General features: G+C 38.8%; 1 protein-coding gene across 3 annotated transcripts; it reads right to left on the bottom strand.

Annotated features, from left to right (window-relative positions):
- Positions 1-1,117: 1,117 nt before the first annotated feature.
- Positions 1,118-18,392, bottom strand: NIPA1 (NIPA magnesium transporter 1). Of its 3 annotated transcripts, none has more exons than XM_026088788.1 (5): positions 18,213-18,392; positions 14,825-14,872; positions 10,816-10,906; positions 9,491-9,651; positions 1,118-1,230 (listed from the first exon to the last, which is right to left on the bottom strand). In XM_026088788.1, exons 1-5 carry the CDS (start codon positions 18,370-18,372, stop codon positions 1,157-1,159), a joined length of 534 nt encoding a protein of 177 aa, XP_025944573.1. In that variant the 5' UTR covers positions 18,373-18,392; the 3' UTR covers positions 1,118-1,156. The 3 variants fall into 3 exon arrangements, with proteins under 3 accessions (XP_025944573.1, XP_025944570.1, XP_025944571.1); XM_026088785.1 differs by lacking the exon at positions 1,118-1,230 and adding an exon at positions 3,015-8,111; XM_026088786.1 differs by lacking the exon at positions 1,118-1,230 and adding an exon at positions 8,122-8,780.
- Positions 18,393-18,489: the final 97 nt, after the last annotated feature.

The raw sequence follows: 18,489 nt of genomic DNA on the forward strand, positions 1-18,489 counted from the left end.
GGCAAGAGTTTCTACTTCTGTTTCTTCTCTTTCTCATGATTTGTGTTGGACAAGCCATGGTCTTCAGCAGTGGCTGCTTCATTTTAGTTCAACTTCGCAACAAAAATGGAGAAGTGATCTTCGCTTTCCCTCATAGCATACCCATAACACGTCCATTCCTCAACACATTATGTGTTGAATTCCTTCTCATTAACTGAACCAGAATGGTCCCTCACTCTATCACATATTCCCTATAATATATAGGTCAGTCAGAGCAAATGGATAAGTTTTAGGCCTATTTTATTCCCACAGGCAAGATTCCATTCCCCAGTTTAAGACTAATCTAGTATTCATGACATGAACTTTGCACTTGCGAAACAGTTTAATGTATGTATATAAACTAAGCAATATGCAGTTATTACCCAAGTATACACAGTAGGAGGCTGGCATTTCTGTGTTTTGCAAGATACAAAACCTGTAGAGTCTTGAAATCAAGTTCAACAGCTGGTGAAAAGGATTCCTTAATGCAGCTTTAAAATAGATTTAAAAAATTAACTGTACCACCTAAAACAGTACAGTATGCACTGCAGTACCCATATCTAAGTTCAAAGTTTAAGGATATGATCATGACAAATGTTGAAAATAAATGCATATATATATTCCTGTGTTAAACAATAATAATGCCTAAAGCAAGTAAACTTATGCTTCCTCTCCTACTTTCCTCCCTTCAAAAAAGTCTCTTAACCAACTTAAAGGAACACTGAAGGAAATAAAGAATAAACACCTGAAAGTATTAACTGAACTCCTTTAAGTATTACAAACTCTTCAAGGGAATTCAGTCATGAGCTGTCAATCTTTGTGCTGATGTTCTCTCAACTAATTCTGCTTAACATTTTCTGATCTGTTCACATAAAATACGAAAGTATTAAAGTGCTTACAACTCATCACAGATCATTCAACCTTTATTTCAAACCAGGGGTTGTGCTCTGTAACAGAAAACATTCAAAATATCTCTGAGTAATTCATAACAGCATAGTATTGCAGAGATGCTTTCAGAATATCTGGATATTTTAGCAAAGAACTCCAAATATAAGAATGATGGTAACTTACCTAGCCTAATCCATTCTTGTAATATAACTCAATCAGCAATGCAGTCCACCTTTGTGCTCACTGTATTTCACAAGAAAGGTCTGCTAGAGTAGGTATTTTCACAAGGCTCTGGACAGATTTTTTTTTCATGGTTCCATTCACCTATTATGTTTATAAACATCTCATAAGGTTTAAGAAGTACAAAGAGCAAAAATGCCACCCACACCACCTCAGGGAACATTAGCAGGTATTCCGGTTTGCATTGCACACTGGCTGACTCTTGTGCAGTAATTTTCAACTGCGTACACATGGTGAAGGGATTGCAGTGAAAACCACCATAAGCCATCTACCCAAAGCTGCTATGCAGTTCCTTGGCAGAATGCTATCACCTGACAGTTTTAAAGCAACCCACAAGGCACGTTAAATTCAGTGAGATTGGTACATGGCAGAAACTTGATTGTGGAAGCAGGAAGCTGCAGCAAGGTCTATGGAGGCCATGTCCCTGCTGCATTTAGTGAGGAGGGCTGAGCCTAACCACGAATCTTGGTCTCCGAGTCCATTCATAGAACAGTCGCACTGTCACATAATAAAACTCTTCTGACCCCCTCCACAAGGGACTGCTTATGACTGGGCAGCCCTTGGAACATGGAAACCTCAGAAAAAAATCAACAGGACTTTTCTTTTGGTAAGAAAGGGAGAGGAAATGGCACTATCAGATTTTGGTCTTTTTAACACTGTTCCCCCGTGAACTGCATGAGTGATGTACTATCCTCAGGGTTGGTTAGTGCTTATGGCACACTCTGCCAGTGATAACAGCAGTGTAGATAGCATACAATTCCTTTTAGCACAATGCTGCTTTAGAAGCCTAACTCCAGAGCTGCACAAGAAGAGAATAGAGTTGAATTTTCCTGCTGAAGATGCATTCCTAAAATACATAGTCCTCCTATTTCCTATTCAAATAATTCAGAGATCCTGTATGTAAACAGGAAAACCTCTCGTTTTCTAGTCCTTCCATCTTTGTACACTGCAGTAGTATCACTGTCACCTTTGAAAATAAAATTGCACCTGGATATACACTTTAAAGAATCCACGCCAGTATTTTCACTGCATACAACATTTTGTTGGCGAGGAGCTAATTTACTTGTTTAAAAACAACTTTTAACTTTGACCTGCAGTAGCACTGATATAACCACTTAAGTGCAAGTGTGAAGACTGAAACATAGTTCTTGATGATGAATTCTGCCATTGAAAAGAAAAAAAAAAAATGCTCGACAGTCATGTTTGTTTGCCTGTACCTGATGTGAGAGCGCAACAGTTAATCTTGAGGAGCTATGAATTTCGGATGAAGATGGTCAATCTCAATAATTTTCTAATTGATTCCTTCTGTAGGAAGCTCTCATGACAGTAAATTAGGCTGGTGACATGGACTTCCCTTACATTTGTTGTCACTTCATGCACATCCAACTACAGAACTTTCCACAAAAGCCATCTATTGCTAGCCACTAGACAATGTACAGGAATGCATGAACAGAGAATGTGATAACCCTTAAAATACAGTTTAAAGTGACTCAGGCCCTGACAAACATTTTGCCAAAGATGAAGTGTTTATTTCACCTGTGAGCAAACTTCAGGGCAACTAAGACATTAAACAATAGCTTGTTGGCAGACACCACTATATAATGACTGAGTCCTCAGTGTGGCAATTAATCTGTACATGGGAAAGAATCTTCTACTATCAGTAAAAGCAAGGCTGCTATTTTATAAAAGGGTGAAAGAAATAGTTCAGGCTCATGAACTGAGATTACGCCTTATGATATCTAGATGCGTAGAAAAACTATTCTTTTTTTTCTGTAAGATAAAGAGGAGTCACAAAACAAGCATTGAGCTAGAAATAAATCATTTATTTTAAAACATTACAGGTTAATAAATAGATTAGTTATCAGAAAACTTAATAAATAGCTGTTTATAATTTACACAAGGCAAATACAACATGCCTATATTTTTTAAAAAGCAAGGAGAATAAGCTAGACTTGTAAGCCATTAACAAATCTATATATACATTATTTGGAAGCTAGTAAAATAAACCATTTTCATGTAATCTGTAGTTACTATATTGCAATAGCATTGAAGCAACCAAACCTATCACCCTGTGTATTTGTTGCCATCCACTTTTCTGCCACATCTCATTAGAAATATATATATATATATATATACATTTTACATACCAGGAAAAAAAGCTCCACAGTTGAAAAAGTAACTCAAAAATACCCCTTATGTGTAACATTTTACACTCTTTAGAGCAACTGTCTGAGGAAAAAAAAAAAAAAACCCAAACCAAAAAAACCGAAAAATGCTTATTTGCAGCTCTTTAAAAAGATTTCCTAATCCGTAACCTTGTAATCACTTGATTTCAACACTGCTGTCTGAAATACTTGGGCGCTAGTAATGATAACTTTTGACATCATTGGTGCTAACATGGTACACCCTGAAGTTCTGCATCACTTAAGCCCATATTCTGTAGCACCAATGAGTTACTACAAAGACCGATCTCTAAAGAAAACAGATGATAGCTAAACAAATTGATTTAACAGTAAAACTTCAGCAAGTCCTAAAGTTACATGATCTCAAAACAACTAAGGAAGATCTGTAGAATCCTTAGTGTTTTATAAATATAAAACAAGAACATGAGAGGGGTATATTGTGCAAACAAAGCCCCATTTTAAGCATCCCATATTTAGTTACTCCAAATCTTTCTCTAAATACAAACCCTTTATTAAAATAATTWAAAAAAAAAGAAAACTAAGTCTCACAGATTCCACTGTTTCAACAAATAAAATCCAGTGTTTTCATTTTTCAGTGCTAGTTACTTCATAAAAATACGTATGTTCAATATAAACCAAAATTATTGGAAGGAAGCCTCACTTGTCAAACTGTTATATGACAGGTTCTTAGTCATGTTAGTTTCAGCTCACTAATAAATAGGCTCTATTTACACATCCAGTATCCTGAAAGGTTAATTCAGCAGATACCTTCTTAAGGTATTTTGCTTTTTTACATAAGCATTTAAGGTGTAACAAATTGTTTTGATTGTATCAAAAAGGTTTCTATTCTCCTACTGAATATTTGAGGGATTTTTGTATTTAACACCTAATAAAGATCGGGGCTGACGCATATAAATCCTCCATATACTGAAGGGATAATGATCAAAGAGCTATCTTCAAGTGAGTAACAGCATTATGTAAGTATAGTTGATAAGCAGAATAGAAGCCAAAGTAAAACTCCTTTCATATGGATTTAAATTAAATGCATCCCACCACTGTAATCAGTCCACTTTTTGTATGTGTGTAGCCTCTGGTCACTTCTGCTTTGGAATCCGCAATTAAGTCATCTGGCTCATGGCTATCAATGTAAGTAATGTGAAAGTATGTGAAAAGGGCAGACCCATGAGAGAGACCAAAGCTCAGGAGACAACTATGCACATTTGCTCCCTGAGATGATAGAACTCAGATGTCTTATTCAAAAGTGCTTACTTGTCTAGGGGGAGAGAAAGAAGGAAAAGCTGAAAATTCAACTTCAACAGTGCCTCCTTTTCAATCAGAAAAGCAATGGGAAAAGACTAAAAAAGGTAGGACACACAGAATGAGTGGGGTACAGGGTGGTGGGAGGAAGAATCATGCCAATAGTAACAACATAAAATGCTAATACATTTCTAAAGTTAGAACTGGACCAGTTCTAAACAAAAAAAACTTGCAGACATTTATCAGCTCTAAGAATGATCAGAGGACCAAAGAACACAGCTGCTACTTTTTTTTTTCTTACTCTGCATAGTGAGTAGTTATCAAGCGAAGTTGTTTGTGTGGTGCAGAAAACGGCAGGGTTATGGCAGGGCAGTCAAGGTGTCTTCAATATAATATTTAATAATAATTTGCATATGCACCTAAAATACCAGGATAGGCACTTTCTAAATAAATAGGAATAAACTTTAAAACAAAAACAGACAAAGAGATATGGCCAAAGAAGGACTAAGACGAGACCCCTGTCATTTTCAGTTTAACCCAAAACCAGATTTTCATGGAAGTCTTCAGAGACTAAGGGCTAGTACAAAATGAACATGCAACTCATGAACTCTGAATTTGAATTTTGAAAAGATGACTTGACTGCTTCAGCCAACAGCTAACATTATTTTAAAAAGTAAATCACTACAGTTCTCATAAATTATTTAGAATTCAGTTTCAATCAGGAAAAAAGAAGGGAACTAGAATGACAAAAGATAATTGTCCATTGATAACCAAGATACCATCTTTCAAACAATAATGGACAAAGTTTAGTTTTATCCAGATTTTATAATCCAATTCCCTCATCTGCAATACTGAAACTTTCTAGAAACCATAAACAGTATTTGGGAATCCACAAAGATGGGCTTTTATGTGCTAATACTTTTTTAATCTCACCACGATACTCAGTTTCTTTGCTGGCCTATAACAATGTGTTTCTGTCAATTCAGAGTGAGAGTCACTTCAGCTGGATATCTCCAACAGCTCAGAGTTATAAAACTAGCTTCAGAATAACATAGTAGGGCTCTTATTCTCTCTTCAGAATACTAAGTCTTTAGGATTCACTATTCGTGTTTACTTTACTGCTGCAATCAGAAGGGCTTATAACATTTCTTTTAAATGAAAATGGAGGCTGAGTTGTAAGGAAACATTAATTACAGTCAAAAAACATCACAAAAGTGAACAGTATTACTCCCCATTAATTGAAGTTTGCATTACTGTCAGCCAGCCACAAAACTAAATTCATGATTTCTTGTTAGAAGTGTCATGGACTTTTCAAAAAACTGTCTTGCAATCATCTTTTTTTGTTTGTTTGAAGAGACATTTTGAACTAGAGGTGTTGAGTTCCACTGTATGCTTTCTATTTTTGTACTTAAAATGAAAAAAAAAAACATTACTTTTCAAGTCTTGTGACTCATGATGTTGATAATTATCAAATATAGCATGAAAATACTTTCACTCCAAAAAGGTCACAATTCTGAACTCTAAGTGAAAATTAATTATTTCTTTTGTTAACATATCAATATTCTCTAAATGGTCTAAACGGATTGGTTCAGAATCATTCCAATCATAGCTTAAGCTATTTGTACCACTGTGAAAATATTACTGCTGAACTATCACTCAGGTCTGTAAGTTACTGCATGTGAATGCCTACACAGAAGCTCAGCTCTCTGAATGCCTACAATAGTCCAGTCTTTAATCTCCTTTTCCCAGGTTACAAGAGAGATCTGGCCATCTTTCCTTTTTCTGAGCTACCAAGAAATCTCACACTATTCTCTAATTTTTTGTTGTTGTTGCTGCTTATTAACTACTTTACAAAACAGTTTCCTACATTGTCACTTAACTAGAATATGCTGGACTGCTTTAAACAGACCACTTGCAGATTACCTCTTCCCATTATGACTATGGATATTTCAGAAGCTGTCAAGACATCTAAAGATTTCAACTCAGATTTGTAAAATTTTCCAAAAATACGTAGCTCCTTCTGGCTGCTATACATGTTTAGAATTTGAATACAGTCAAATATTACATACAATGAAAGTGAATTATTAAACCAGTATAGGCCATCTGAAACAAATACATTCACATTTATGCAGTATTTTTGGATTACAAAGGCACTGAAATAGTTCTGAGCTGCTTACAAATAAGCCACCATATAGTCAAAAAGTCTGTTCATCGTTTCGACATCCTTCACAGTCTTTCTGTCTGCTCCCAGTTAAAAACTCAGGTGAATGCAGTATATTTTAATGCACGTAAGTTACACAGAAAAATGCATACCTGTAATCTGGACACTACCATCTGCTGATTAATAATTAGTGAAAGATTTTAAGGGTCCACTGCTCTGTATAAAGAATTTAATTTAAAAATCCCCAGTGTCTTCACCCCATGTCAGACCAAATTGCAGAGACAGCTACTATAAAAGGACAAATCTGCAGTCAGAGTTGAATCAACACTTGTCTCAGAATTCACAGCCTGGACGGTGAACACATTGCTATATTAAGATTAACAAATTCTTCCATTCGCTTCCCCCCCCCCCCATATTTTTAAGGGTATACATCACTCATGAAAGGTGTCAGATTGAGTGCATTAGAAACTGATGTCCTCTATTCACAGCAAGCACACCTCAGAAGCAGCCGTAATATAAGCTTTCACACATGCCTGTCAGAATATCCCTAAATCTTTTGTGACGAATCTCTTTTTACAGTGAGGAAATACATCGGTCTCTATGCTGACTCAATCCTTGGCTTTCCCACCAAGACCATCAGCAAGAATACCAATTACTGCCATTTATTATGTTGATTTGGGGTAAACGGACAACTGTCCCTTGAAACTGGATGGAAGCCTCCAATTCATTTCCTGTAGGCCACCAAATTGTCAGAGGGTAACAAATACCAACCTGAATCATAATTGAATCAGTGACCTAGAAATGAAAGGCTCTAACATTCCCTGAGCCACCCAGTTTCCCTCCAAAAATACTTTAATCTGTCTTCATGTTAGGTTTATTTAAATCTCCAATATTGAAGTTGAATTCCTTGAAGACTTGTATAAGAACAATTCCAATAGATACTGTGGTGAATCCGCAAGCCATTCCCAAGAAATCTACCACTCCTACATTACTCCATTCCCTGAAAAGGATGGCTGAAGCCAGCAATACTAAAGTGGTAAACACAACATAGTAGATGGCACCAAACACAGAGGAGTCAAAACATTCCAGCGCCTTATTGATGTACCTGAACTGAATGATAATGCTACATCCTAATACTGCCAGAAGTACCAGACAGAGATACAGAGCCCTTTGACTTGACGGGTTATTGTGAAAGATATCTTGAGCAGCCAGCCCAATGCCTTTTGTGCTGGGCACAGTGAAACTGCCCAACAGAGAGCAAATACTGATGTAAACCATGATATTAGTAGGTCCATGAGCTGGAGCTATCCAGAAGATAAGCAGGAGAAGCATTAGCAGTACTATGCAGAGATAACCCACGAAAACTGGAAAACAAAAAGAAAACAAGGTAACAGCAAGAAAAGAGCTTCCGGCTTGGGATCTACACTGGAGGCTTTAGCAGGCAAATCCTGTCTTACCAGTGGAACTTCAGGTATGTACCACGACGAAGATCTGATATCGAACATATACTCAAATCACTGAGTTTTTAATGATTTAGTGGGCTGATGACATTCTCGTGCTCTTTGTGTAAAACAAACCATCATGTGCTAAATCACAGTTGCACATTTGAACTGGATTTAAGATGGCTTATTTTCTTATTCTCTTTTCCATTAGGGTTATACTCATTAAAAGCCCCTATGACAAATGGCAGTAATAACACCTCATTCGTAACCAACTTAGTAAAGCACTGTGTGTGAATTTAGCAAAGTGCTTAAGCATAAAGTTAAATCCCATTAGAGTGATAAGAGCAGGGACAGCTGCAAGAACTGGGAGGCCTTATTATTATACTAGTATGCAAATCAGACTGGTAAAAAAAATTTCACACTTTAAAGTTTTGAAGAAATATATTTGCTATTCATGTTGGTTGGAATGAAGCTGTACATTTAGACCAGGGTGTGTGTTTTCATTTCCTTGCAAATTTTTGCTTTGTCTTTTTCTCCCTCCCTGCCCTTCCCCCAGCCTTGGATAGCTGATGTGGTTTGAGTCTCTCCCACCTAAAGCAATAAAAGGAAATAGCAACAGTGGTCAATTTAGCTCTTAGGAAAGAAAATAAAAGTGGGTTTGAAATGTATTAAGCACTAGTATATCCCATCCAGCAGCTAATGGGGCTTTATTTCCAAGCCTGTCCAACACTCTATGAGACGGGCATTTCAGGACATGTCTAGATAGCACTTTTCTGCACACCTTTAGTGTGCAAAGAAATCTATTTGGAACATAACTGGTATCTAGTATAAATTTATAACAAAAAAAGCAGAATTAAAGAACAAAAGACAATTTTTTTTGTTTGTTTTTATAAAACAACTTAAATTGAAATCCTAGAATTATAGCTTTCATTCTCTAGGTAACAAGAAACACTTTTTCATAATTTTAGAAAATTACAAGTTCAAGTGGCCACTGTTCTTAGTTTGCTGTGAAGGAGAATGTTTTTAAAGGAGTAGTTTAACTCCTAAATTACTCTGTTCTTTTATTTATTTAAAAGCTTTTTGAAAAATCTTGATTTATAGCTACGTTTTACTTTCTTGGCACATGTATCAATAAATCTGGGGAATTCTAAGTATGGCAAGCCATACTGGTTCGTCCCTGTCACATCACATTTTCTTCAGAAGTCAGTTTTCCTATCTCTTGGAAGCGGTACATCTCCTCCTCGCGCGCATTCTTGACCAATCTCACAAAATCATTATGAGTTAATAAAAGAAAGAAGTACCTGGATTTGTAAGCTTCTCTTCAAGTTCAGCCTGAGTCGTTACACTCTCAGACTTTGGGGAATGGATGATGAGAACAACAGACCCAGCACAGCTCAGCAGACATCCCAGCTTGCCAAGAATGTTGAGTTTTTCTTTCAGTAAGTAAGAAGCTAAAATGGACCTTTCACAAAGAGGAAGAAAGTTAGAAGTCTGAGTACAATCTCTTAATACTGCTCTGCCTGTTATTCGCCACATGAATTTCCTTCTGTTAAAGAAATATTATCAAACATTAGTGAATCTTCAAATAGCCTTCAAACTGCATTTCAGCCTTAGCTTAGGAAAGATTCTTCCAGTCTCCATCTTATTCAATCCATGACGTTTCATCTGAAGGGGAAAAAAACAGGCATCAGGCACCCCAGAGGCAGGTACCTACCTGTTACAATTTGGTGAGAGATCACTAAACTCCATTTATAGGTACCATTCAGTCGTGAGATAAAAGTGACCTTTGATTACAAAGATTACAAGGCTCAGCTCAGACATGCAACTGGCCAAAATATACAAATTATGTGGCCTTGCATAAAATAATAGGTGATAAGTAGAGCACCACCAGCATGATTTGTAGTGTCTGAAACTAAAAGACAGCCATGAAGCCCACCCAAAGCAATTTACACTCAAAAGTAGGTGACCAGTATGGTCAGATACATAACCCAGCAAGTAGGCAAAAGAAGTATCTTAAGGCAATACACAGCACTTTTAAGTAACTGCACTTTTTTGTTGCAGTGGTTTCACAAGTGTAGTTTAGCTAGTCACAAAATATTTAACTCCTCTTAGGAATATTCTTTTTGTTTTTATTTGTTTTTTTTTTAAACACATGAACATCACATTAAGGAAGCTGTGGGCATACATTGGCAGGGGGGCGCTCTCACTTTGGAAAACTGAGCCAAATCCAATTAAGTTAAGATCAAAGTCAACAAACACATGTTGTTTGTGGATAGCAGAAGATAGAATACGAAATGAAACATGGACTAAACCTACATGGTAAGGGAACTGTGAATAAGAGAATAAGCTAAAGAGTCCAGAATAATCAAAGTGAAGAAAAAAATGTTGTTTTATCTGTTCCAAATCATAGTGATAGTTAAAACAGAATAATCAAGAACCCTTTCCCCCTATCCTCCGACACACTGCAATACTTTGCTGGGCAAAATAGGAACAGATGTCATTATAACATTTCAGTAACACTCATAAGTCTGACATCTTCTAAGCGGAAGTTCAGCAATCACTGAGTTTATTTGACACTCTAAGCAATAAGAGCATTCAAATAAAAACAAGTAAAGCAAACTCTTACCCAAATGGAACGCCAAGAGCTCCTAGGGGAGTCACTAACACAGTAGGAACTGCAGTGTAAGCCAAGAAATTTCCTATTTGACCAAGAGCCACTGTCAAGAGAACCAGAAATAGGCCTTTAAATCTCTTTATAAAGGGAGGTAATGAAAACTTGCCCAATATTGTCTGGGAAAGACTGACCCAACTGGAAAACAGATGTAACAGATCTGTTAAGCTCTGTTAATTTTGCACATGCACAAAATGGCTGGAATTTTAAAATTCATTTAAATTCATTTAAAATACATTTTAAAGTTATTTTTAAATATAGAATTTATATTTGTCATACAAGAAGATCCAAGAGGGCATGATCAATAATCTTACTCGTGGCTTCTCTTAGTTAAGTTATAAAAAAGGCTACAAATTAGAAACACTCATGTATCACACTCAAATATCTTATTAGTGCAGTACTAAAATTATATAACCCATGGTTTCAGCTTTAGAAGGTACATACACATAACACCGCATTTGGGTATAGTTCCTAACAGCAGTATTACCTTTTGGGATGCATACAGGGACATTACTAGAGGAAGGAAATCTAATAAGGAAATACTAAGCACATGCAGAAAAGCTCTTCAATATACAGTCGAGCACATCAAATTTTCACAGCACTGTGTAACATCACAGGTAATCCCTGACCAGTGTAACAACAACCGATCTATGTCAAGTCACAATAACAGGCTTATTTTTTCCAATAAAAGCAATTTCCAGAATTTACCACACTATTGCACATCACAGCTGTGATAAACAGTTCATGTGTTCAAGTTTTCAATAAAATAAATAAATAAATAAAAATACTGGCTGGTTTTGCAAGTGCTGGCAAGTCAACATGATGCTTGCATAGTTACAGAGTCCGTGGTGACCAGCAAGAACCTGGAGACTGAACAAAAATTCATGCAGCTCAAATTTCAAGTTGATTTCAAGTGCCAATATTAGCATTTAAAAACTTTTCAAGAATCCAAGCTGTTTTAATTCTCAGGCTGGCATTACCCTGCACTGTCAAATACTGTTATCATCATACTATTCTTTACCTCTGCAAGGCACTGTGCAAACATTAATTTACCAAATTAACTTACATAATCAGTAAAGTTGAAGACCTGTGTAACCTATAAGAAACCCAAAGGAGACAGACAAACTTACAAAACTGCAGAGGATGGCAAAATTATACTAATTCAATTCACCGAGGCTGTCACTATGTGCAGGAATGAGCCACAGAAATAAATCCATGAACAGCATTTCTAAAGCACAAGTCAGTGCTTCTCCAGCATAGTTTCTGCCCCTGGGAATACAGTAACTCTACGATCAGCCTCAGTTTTGTTTTTCAGCAGATACACATGGCAACTTTGGCATTATCTTTGAGGCATCCAAATGCACTAGCAAATAGCCTGCATGGAAGATATGGCACACCTGGCACTGCGTTTCTACAGACTGTGCATTTCTAAGTTACTCTGACAAAAGTTTGCTCTTTCATATCTCTGGTGCCTTAACTTTCTGCTTAAAGAACCCTAACAGATGGCACCAATGCAGATATGTAAACAAACTTCATACTATAAGCCAGTTGAATTTACCCCAAATTTTCAGTATCACCATGGAATAACAGTAGCAGTCCCTTACCACCATGAATGACAGAACAACATTAACTAAGGCCAATTAAAAAAAAAAAAATCTGTGATGGTTACCATTCACCTGCTGTTGAGGACCTTTGCTGCCAACCTATCCAGTCTTCCGTGGATAGAAATTCCTCTCCAGATACGTCAATGCTGTAGTCAAGACAGGACTTCAGTTCTTGGAAGGCACATCAAGCTTTAAGCTTGCTAAATGAGTAGCAGTATCCCAGAAGTTATTGCAGCACAAGACTTGACACACACTGACATGTCTACACTAGCAAGGGGACCAGCAAGAGCAGATCCGTAGAGCAAAAGAATCTGCCCTATACATTTCAGGGGGTTTATTTCAGACTAACTTTAGCCTGGTCCCACAGACTGAAAGTCCATTGCAGCTGATATGCATTAGGCATGCTCCTAGAATGTATCTTCCAGCCTAGTTTCAGCTGAAAGAAATACAGTTCAAGTGCTCCAATATTGCCCCAAAATGTGAACCAAAGCTCAGTAAGTGGAAACAAACCGGAGATTTGCTTCACAAATCCATTCCCAATCTAAGAAAAAAGGCTAATGTAGATGCATCCACTATAAAAACTGTCACAAACACCACAGCTATGCTACTATCAAAATCTTCACTGAAACTAATTAATTAGTTAATTAGTTTAATGCTGACTGAAGTACCTGTACACATGGTGCAATCACTCTTTGGACTGCAGTAAAAAAAAGCCCCTTAGCAGAATCTGGAGCCCTTCCTTTGAAATCTTCAGTAATCCAGTGGATCCCAAGGCCACAAAATGGTTAGGAAGTGTTATTCTGAGCCAGCACGCCTACACACAGATACTTGTTCACTATCTGAACAAATTTTGTGAAAACAAGTTGATAGAGTTTATGCTGATTCTTGTTAGTCATCCTAACTCCAAATTCTGTACTTTAGAAAATTACCGTCAGCTACTGTAATTTCTCCAAGGTTATTGGGGATATTGCTAAATCTCCAAAATGACACCTTTCTCTGGATCCCACAGTTGCTTGCCTAGCTGTTGCTACTGCTGTTTATCATGGGGTTGTGATTCTGAAGCTACAATCTCCTTACGGAATTCTTACCTTGGCTCCTCTGTAAACTTTTTGAGGCTTTGTTTTGAAATACCTGCACCTCGCTGATGGACAAATGCCAGCTGATACCATTCCCTTAAGCAATTTTAGCTTCATTCAATTCATTCAGCCCTTTTAAACAGGAAACCTTTCTCTCTGACTCACCAAGATAAACCCCTGTAATAAAAATTCTTTTTTTAAATTCCTTCTGCTCAGAGATTCAAAATGGAGGCCTCACAAGGGATAAAAAACAGCAATTAAAGCATAGATTTATTGCTACTTTAAGCACGTAATGATCACAGCAGAGTAGGAAGCTGTCAAAGAACTACTTAAACTCATCTTAAATCAGCTGAGGACTTTCCTCTGGAGCTCTGTTGGCTCTACTCTTGCTGTGGACTTTAACCTTCAAGGGATTTAACAGCTTGCATTCCTTGGGTACAGCTTGAAGAGGGCAAAAATGGAGACCTACCTTGCTGCAAAAAAACCAAGGGGCACAACTGGATTCATACTTTTGAGGAACAGCATCAGAACATTTACAAATAATTCAAAAAAAGACTGGATTAGCATCCAAAAGTGGGGTAATATTTTAAACTCATGTGGGTAAAACTAGGGCTGAACTACAAAAAGAAAAAGCTAGGTACTCTGCATGTTCTGGATTCAAATCAGACAGTGAACTTTGTGTGAGCGTAGGTTACAAAGATATTAAGTCTAAAACTGTACCAATCTTATAATCAGTGCCACAAAAGGCTTAATATAAATCTTGTAGATTAAAAACAAAACAAACTATAACTGCCAATGCTAGAAATCAAAGAAACGATTTAAATTTGAGACAAGCTAAGTGCTTTCTGATCTAAAAAATAACATATGCTCAATAAGCCCTTTCGTGCAGGATTACAATTTCTTATTCAGCTTTGACTTTTATTAAAAACTGAGCATACCAGTGCAATCCAAAGATACAAAACACCCGAGAATCCAGAGTCAGAACACTGTGTGGGTGCCAAGAGCTGCAAGTATCAAATGGTTCTGAAAATATGGAAAGATGCATGTCTTTGGTTTATCTACGCTCTTTGCCTCTTCAAACACCAGCAGACGTAATAGTCAGAGTGACAGTTTACTGAAGGTGGAATATTTCTGAGGGAAATGTATTTCATTATAAGTCAGTGAAAGATTCCAGATTAGAACTCAGATTTTCTGCTGACCCATTTCACCATCAAACCACAGCTTCTTCCTTCAGAAAGGAGAAAAAAATATAAAAAAAATAATCAAACCATGTAAAATACTTACTTGCAATAGTGCCAGACCACCATACTATATCTGTTAAGTATGAAGTACCTGGAAGAGGAAGTATAAGCATATATATTAGAAAAATATGTAATTGCATTGCTGAAATTATGAAAAGGAATAATTTCAACAGTCTCAACTATTAAGGACCTTTATCTTAACCCTTTTCTTTAAGGCAAAAGAGCAGGAAGAAAACAAGAGAGAGGATGGAAAGTACTCAGATTTGGCCTAAATATCCTAGTTAGAGCTTCTTAAGGAACCTTTTGAGTCAGAAGTTCTGACTTCCAGTTTGAAGTACCTAGGCAATTCTCATGCTTAGCTTACTCAGCCTCTGAAATGTCAGCAAATGCTTCTGAAGGGGCCGTTTAACAGCTATCTTAGAATCACTACTAAGACGAATGAAAACCTGTGGAAACACATAATTTGGATCAATTAGTTTGTTAATATACCCCCAATGAAATCATATAGGAGAAACTTTTTTGGCATGGAGTTTTGGGAGTACATTAGCGTGGACCAATCCTCCTGTATGTGAACATTTGGAAATTACTGTGATTGAAGCCTTCTCGGAATTATTGACATGTTACTATGTTTCTAAGAGAGGGTTAAAAATTCCAGATTGTTCTTAACGTCTGCCAAGTTCAAAAATGATTAGTTTCATTGTAAATCAGTTATTAAGAACTCTTGACTTGGAGTGCACCACGGAGTCTATGCATCACATTTTGGAAGTTCTACTTTTGTGGAATATCAAGGATAATAACCACTTGTTAAACTAAACCCTAGTTGTCAAAGAACTTGACTTTGGCATCACATTATCCTGTTGTTATGTCCTGCTTCTCTTTCTAACATTTCACTTCTGTGTTTATTTGGGAAGATGCTCTCTCAAGACCTGCTGGAGCGATAGGCAATATTGTATGTAAATGGAGCACTCTGAAATCCCAAGGGAAAATAATAATAATAATAAATCTATAACTCAGTAGTCTATAACTCTGGAGACTTATAAAATATTTAGCGCTTGGAAATCACACTATATAACTGAAATGTGAGGGAAAATGACTAATGAAAATGGCCAGCTTTTGAGTGGGTGTAATCATCCTTTAGACTTTTGTTATTGCATTTAAACACTTTGTTGGGGGTACAAATTATAGAAAATATTGACTCAAGTAAGGTAACTTTGCAAAATATTTGTCACCCACTGTTGTTTCTAACTAAGCAAGGATTACTATCTGCATTGATACCATATTATTGATTCAATGAAGAACACAGAAAAGACTTGAAGCAGCTTGTTGTTTATTATACAACACCTATTGAAGCCAATGGAAAAAAAAGACATCATTTGACACTAACGATCTCAGGCTCTTAGTTCTGAGGCTCTTAGTTCTGACTGCTGGACTCAAGGAAGAACTGCACTGCTTCAAAGCATTACATAGACAAAAACCTACGTTATTCGCCTGGCTGTCTCCTAATTTACTCTTATAGCTCCATAACGAGCACAGCAATAGGAAACACTAAGAATCACTCCACAAGATACACAAAACCCTCAGTAATATCTTTGAAACAGGATGTTTTACAGCTGTGACAGTCACCTACCGATGCTGAAAACACAGACACACACCCCTTGCACATCCACTTAACTCAGTACACTACTGAAAGCTCTTTAAAAGTAATTAGATCCAACTATAATGCAGAATGGAAACTTGCTTTAACTACATTGCGGTGGCAGTGTCATTCCTTCCTCTCTTGTTTTCTCAGTTTCCCTTACAAAAAGATTTGCATTTATGATGCAAACTTGACCTCTATGTGAACAATAAAAGTCGATTACAGCCATCTGGAAGAGAAACGGAGACTAAGTTTATGAAACAGTAGTTTGTCTGAAGCCCCTAACTATAACTGTAAGGTCATTGTGGAAAATGCAAAATAAACTCGTTAGATCATGCTGTCAGCTGTTATTCCTCTGAATCCACCCTGAACATGCTCAATACAACAGGAACTGGAAATGCAGCACTGCTCCAACACTAATCATCTCAAAAAAAGCAAAACAAAAAAAATCCCACTAAGAAATGCCTAACATGCTCTTGTCACTACTAAGCATTTTTCATGAGTTCCCAGACCTAGGTACACATGCTCATACACACACATATCCCACCACCACCAGCAAAACAAATGGTTATTGACAACCAACAGAAATACAATTAAAAGGCCCCGTATAACCTGTGTGTTTACAGCTTTCCTCCAAAAGCATGATATTAAGAACAAGTAAATAAATATATTGTGGTTTCCCTATACTCGAAGCATAAAGAAGCAATTAGTAAAATGATATTCAGAGACTGCATGCTTTTGGGAGTTCTAGGATCAGAATAAAATACAAAAGATCTTAATATGCTATGAATTTACAACTTTTTTTTTTTTTTTGCTAAACTGGATAGCACAGTAAGCTGCTGAATGTTTACCTTGGAAAACAACAATAAGGTATGGAAATCCCATATGAAAAAAAAAAAGAGATGAGTGATATGTTATTGCTGTGCCTTTCTCTATAAAAGTGATTTCTCTACATCACGTGATCCGATGCAACTTCATGGTGTATTAGCTGTGGAAGCACTAGAATGAAGAGGTGACAAGACATGCTGGTGTTATTCATGGAGAGAAACTATCTGAGCCAAAGAYAGCGAGTAGAAAACGGCCATGAGTCAATGAAAATATTCATGCATACACACACACGCGCGCGCGTGTGTGTGGATATATATATGTGTGTGTGTATATATACTTGCTAATGTTGTATTAGAGAAGATCAGCGAGCAGGCCATAGGTTTGGAAGCCGCGGCTGATGACWGTGCTTAACATCCCCCCGCCGTTCTCCGCTCGACGCCTCATCATTAATTTATGAGCTGCCTCGCGCCGTGCTCCGGCACCGACCTCTGATGCCGAAGCCACTTAACGTGACGGCCCGGGCGGGCTCCCGCGCCGCCCGCACGCTGTCGCCAGCACCGAGCCTGCCCGCGCCGCGCCGCAGCCCCGCGGGGCGCCTCCCCACTGCCCCCCGCGGAGCCGCGGCGGGGATGCCCGGGGCAGGGGAGCGGGGCCCCGCGGCTGCCCGTCCCTCCGCCGCAGCCGCTCCGCAGGAGCCGGCGGGAGCTGCGCGGGGGCGATCGGAGGGCGAAGCCCGCGGGGAGGCAGCGCTGCGCCGGGGCGCGGAGGACACGCAGGCGGGCAGGGGGCGAGGGCGCCGGCGGCGATGCTCGCCTCGGCAGAGCTGCCAAGCGGGGCGGCAGCGCCAAGAGCAGCGGAGGAGGAAAGGGAGGCTGCAACGCCGGGCGGCTCCCGGCGCGGCCTCCCGCCCCCACGCCGCTGCAGCGCCGCGGGGAGCCGGCCCGGCCCGGCCCGGCGGGGTCCCTACCTCGCCCTCGGGCCCGCACGATCCCCTTCTTCTGCAGGACGAAGGTGGAGCCGTTCACCAGGCTGGATACCACAGCCACGCTCAAGCCCAGCGAGACAGCGGCGGGGCCGGGGCTCTGCTCTGCCCCGTCGCCCGCTGCCGCACCGACCGCCATCCGCATCGCCCCGCCGCCGAGAGCTGCTGGCGCCGCCGCGGCTCCCCCGCCCCGGGCCCGGCGCACCCGGCAGCGGCTCTGCGCGGGGACCGGACCCGCCCTGCGCTGCGCCCCCGCCCCGCC

The sequence above is a fragment of the Apteryx rowi genome, unplaced genomic scaffold (assembly GCF_003343035.1).
Source record: "Apteryx rowi isolate R43461 unplaced genomic scaffold, aptRow1 scaffold_783, whole genome shotgun sequence".
Classification (NCBI taxonomy): Eukaryota; Metazoa; Chordata; class Aves; order Apterygiformes; family Apterygidae; genus Apteryx; species Apteryx rowi.

Excerpts from the sequence above, each read along its gene's own strand:
- NIPA1 (XM_026088785.1), bottom strand. The coding sequence starts at position 18,372 with ATGCGGATGGCGGTCGGTGCGGCAGCGGGCGACGGGGCAGAGCAGAGC. Across the intron at positions 14,873-18,212 it reads CGTGCGGGCCCGAGGGCGAG|GTACTTCATACTTAACAGAT; the intron begins GTAGGGACCCCG and ends TTCCTCTTCCAG. Across the intron at positions 9,652-10,815 it reads GCTCTTGGCGTTCCATTTGG|GTCCATTTTAGCTTCTTACT; the intron begins GTAAGAGTTTGC and ends TCTTTGTGAAAG.